At 50.5% G+C, this 3515-nt stretch overlaps 1 protein-coding gene across 1 annotated transcript; it reads left to right on the forward strand.

Moving 5' to 3' along the window:
- Window positions 1-152: 152 nt before the first annotated feature.
- Window positions 153-1198, forward strand: LOC135531224 (rho GTPase-activating protein 29-like). Its single transcript, XM_064959346.1, has 3 exons — window positions 153-395; window positions 558-719; window positions 876-1198. The coding sequence occupies exons 2-3, from the start codon at window positions 681-683 to the stop codon at window positions 1095-1097; spliced, it is 261 nt and encodes an 86-aa protein (XP_064815418.1). The 5' UTR covers window positions 153-395; window positions 558-680; the 3' UTR covers window positions 1098-1198.
- The last annotated feature ends 2317 nt before the right edge of the window (window positions 1199-3515 follow it).

The following is a 3515-nucleotide window of genomic DNA, read 5'->3' on the forward strand; positions in this document are numbered from 1 at the left end:
GGTTGTACCGGTCGGGTAAGGTTGTGCCGGGTCGGGTAAGGTTGTACCGTCGTAGGTTGTACCGGCCGGGTAAGGTTGTACCGGAGCGGGTAAGGTTGTACCGGGCGGGTAAGGTTGTACAGGCGGTATGTACCGGGCGGGTAAGAGTTGTATTTAAAGATTGACCACCTTGGTAAGAATCAATTGACTGTTTGGCTTTGTTGTGGTTCTTTTGTCGTTCCTAACCCTTTTGGCCTGTTACCAAGCAGAGCACCAAAGTCTGCAAGAGACACTCGTCAGTCATCCCATCCTCTCATATCCTGGATGAGGTGAAGACAGGAAGGACTGGACCAGACAGGAGAGAGTTAACAGCCCTGGAGAGGCTCAACGGCGTCGGCTCTGCTGGTGCTCCCAAGGTTTGTTTCTGAGTGAGAGAGGTAGTTAGTTATGAAATGTATTTGACAGAGGGACAGTGCATATTAATCATCATTGCAACATCAACAGGTTCAACGTCATTGCTAAAGTGTCAGAGTTAGGAATCAGCAGCGAAGCTCATTTCTGTCTGTTTTGTCCCATAGGTGCAGAGGTCTACCCTTGTGTTTGGCCGTCCCAGCATCAATCTCTCCTCCTCTACCTCCTCTACGGCCCCTCGGGTCCAACTTCGCTCCCAGCGCTCGAGAATACTGTTCCGACCAATCAGCATGCCCTTGGAGCGCCTGCCCCTCCCCACCCCCTCCCAGGTCAACACCCATCACTTTAATAGGTTTTTTTAGGAAAATATACTGGAATTGTCTTGGTTTGATGGTTTTTAATGTTGTGTAGTATTGCTCTTTTAAATTTCTGTGGCTGTCAGTATGATAAACCGTATATTAATAAAGTACACTCTCATCTCTCAGGTCGTTGAGAGGAACAACCAGAACACCAACGACGCCGCCATGTTGGATCCCACCGCTGACTCCATCACGGAGTCGGCCGAGCCGGAGAAGGAAACGCCTCGGATCGGTGAGGGGTCAAGGGTCAGTACCTACTTTATCACACCCTTCAATCCCCAGGCCGTGCAGCATGGGACCTGGGACAGGAAGTACAAACACTACGATGTCACGCGCGCACCGCCATGATCATGGCTAATTTACCACCTGCCGGTGCTGGCCCCGGGACGCAGCCGACAGGGAAGCAGCCGACAGGGAAGCAGCCGACAGGGAAGCAGCCGGCGATGCCGACACAGCCATCCGTATCTGAGCCGACGACCTCTGCTCTCCCATCCAGTGGAAGTGTCGGCACCATATTCCCCAACAGCCCTTACACGTTGTCGGGGAAGGCTGGCCAAGCGTCCAGAAGAGACAGAGAGGAGACAAAAGGACAGGCCTAACTCTGCTGCTGGAGGTGGTGGGGAGACTAGAACCTCTACCAACTCCCCCATCAGCGTTCAGACAACCAAGGAACCTGCAGCCTCCGCCGGAACCTTCTACAAGCCTCCTGGTGGTTCTTCAGCCACGAGGGCTGGCTCATCATCAAGTACCTCTGGTACCACTAGCCCCATCAATATGTCCCCAACTCCTACTGTTAAAACCTCTTCCCTAACCTCTCCTACTGTTAAAACCTCTTCCCTGACCTCTCCCACTGTTAAAACCTCTTCCCTGACCTCTCCCACTGTTAAAACCTCTTCCTCGACCACTCCTACTGTTAAAACCTCTTCCCTGACCTCTCCCACTGTTAAAACCTCTTCCTCGACCACTCCTACTGTTAAAACCTCTTCTCCTACTAGTTAAAACCTCTTCTCCTACTGTTAAAACCTCTTCCTCGACCACTCCCACTGTTAAAACCTCTTCTCCTACTGTTAAAACCTCTTCCCCGACTTCTCCTACTGCTCTCCTCCTCCTCGCTTCCTCCCATTCCTCCACCATTCCTATGGTTACCACCTCCACCCTTCCGACCTCAAACCTCCCCATACACTGTCCACAGGACTCAGTGGACAGCTCTGTTAGTGTTGACCCTGAGGTTGAGACCTCCGCTGACCTTCTACCCCCCCGGTCCCCTCCCCCCAGCAGCCCAGAGGACCTCAGTCCCACTGAGGCCAAACCGCTGGACCAAAGACTGAGACCCCGGCCCAAACCCAGCGCTCCCGGCGAGGCCCACTTTGTCTGAACCGTAATGTCATCGCACACAGCTGGGGACACAGAAAACAACAACAGCCAGCAACAGCATTGGCCAAGACTTCCTAATGATAATGGTCACGTTCCTGCCCGACGACATTGCAGACGTGTGCCAGGCCTCACCACGCCTGAAATAGGTACTGTCAGCTATAACCGCGTCATACGACATAGCCGTCAACTGCACAGTCCGTGACGTGGCACACCGCCATAGGCAGGCATTACTTTACATCAGCCAATCTCTTTCCTCCCTTTGCGTGGCTCTAGGGAAACAGGGGGTGATTGTTGGGGGAAAACCCCAACAGTGCGCAGTCTTGAATTACTGTTGACGTCTGTAAGCAGGAAGTCTCCCCACTGTGGATGCTGTCATATTGCCGTGTCTCCTTCTACAGCCCAAATAAAACAGTTTTTTATATATATGTGTATGTAAATCATTTCTACAGTTTGTATCTCTGTGCCAGATTGTATATTGGGAAAATAACTATTATTTTGATGTCAGAAGGAGTGTGAAAGTGTTACCTACATGTGTTTAATATATTATAGTGTTGGGCCAGTAACCGAAAGGTTGCTGGATCGAATCCCTGAGATGACAAGGTAAAAATCGCCTCTGAACAAGGCAGTTATAACCCACTGTTCCCGGGTGCCGAAGACGTGTATGTCGATTATGGCAGCCCCCCCAGCACCTCTCTGATTCAAATGCGGAGGAAACACTTCAGTTGAATGCATTCGGTCGTACAACTGACAAGGTATCCCCTCCTTTCTACGTTCTATGATGAAGTCAGAACAAACAGACGCAGAGGCTGGTCCATCCTAATCCAATATACTTCTCAAAGCACTATACAGAATCCCACCATCTGCAATTCATTCAATTCTGTGACAATATTGTGTGATGTCCTGGTCAATACTGCCTGTTACATCTGATGTCCTGGTCAACACGGCCTGTTACATCTGATGTCCTGGTCAATACTGCCTGTTACATCTGATGTCCTGGTCAATACTGCCTGTTACATCTGATGTCCTGGTCAATACTGGCCTGTTACATCTGATGTCCTGGTCAATACTGCCTGTTACATCTGATGTCCTGGTCAATACTGCCTGTTACATCTGATGTCCTGGTCAATACTGCCTGTTACATCTGATGTCCTGGTCAACACGGCCTGTTACATCTGATGTCCTGGTCAACACGGCCTGTTACATCTGATGTCCTGGTCAATACTGCCTGTTACATCTGATGTCCTGGTCAATACTGCCTGTTACATCTGATGTCCTGGTCACCACGGACTGTTACATCTGATGTCCTGGTCAACACTGCCTGTTACATCTGATGTCCTGGTCAATACTGCCTGTTACATCTGATGTCCTGTCTAATACTGCCCGTTACATCTG

Source organism: Oncorhynchus masou, unplaced genomic scaffold (assembly GCF_036934945.1).
Source record: "Oncorhynchus masou masou isolate Uvic2021 unplaced genomic scaffold, UVic_Omas_1.1 unplaced_scaffold_15596, whole genome shotgun sequence".
Taxonomy (NCBI): domain Eukaryota; kingdom Metazoa; phylum Chordata; class Actinopteri; order Salmoniformes; family Salmonidae; genus Oncorhynchus; species Oncorhynchus masou.

Coding starts and splice junctions, on each gene's coding strand:
- LOC135531224 (XM_064959346.1), top strand. CDS start 681: ATGCCCTTGGAGCGCCTGCCCCTCCCCACCCCCTCCCAG. Junction 720..875: donor CCCTCCCCACCCCCTCCCAG/GTCAACACCCAT, acceptor CTCATCTCTCAG/GTCGTTGAGAGGAACAACCA.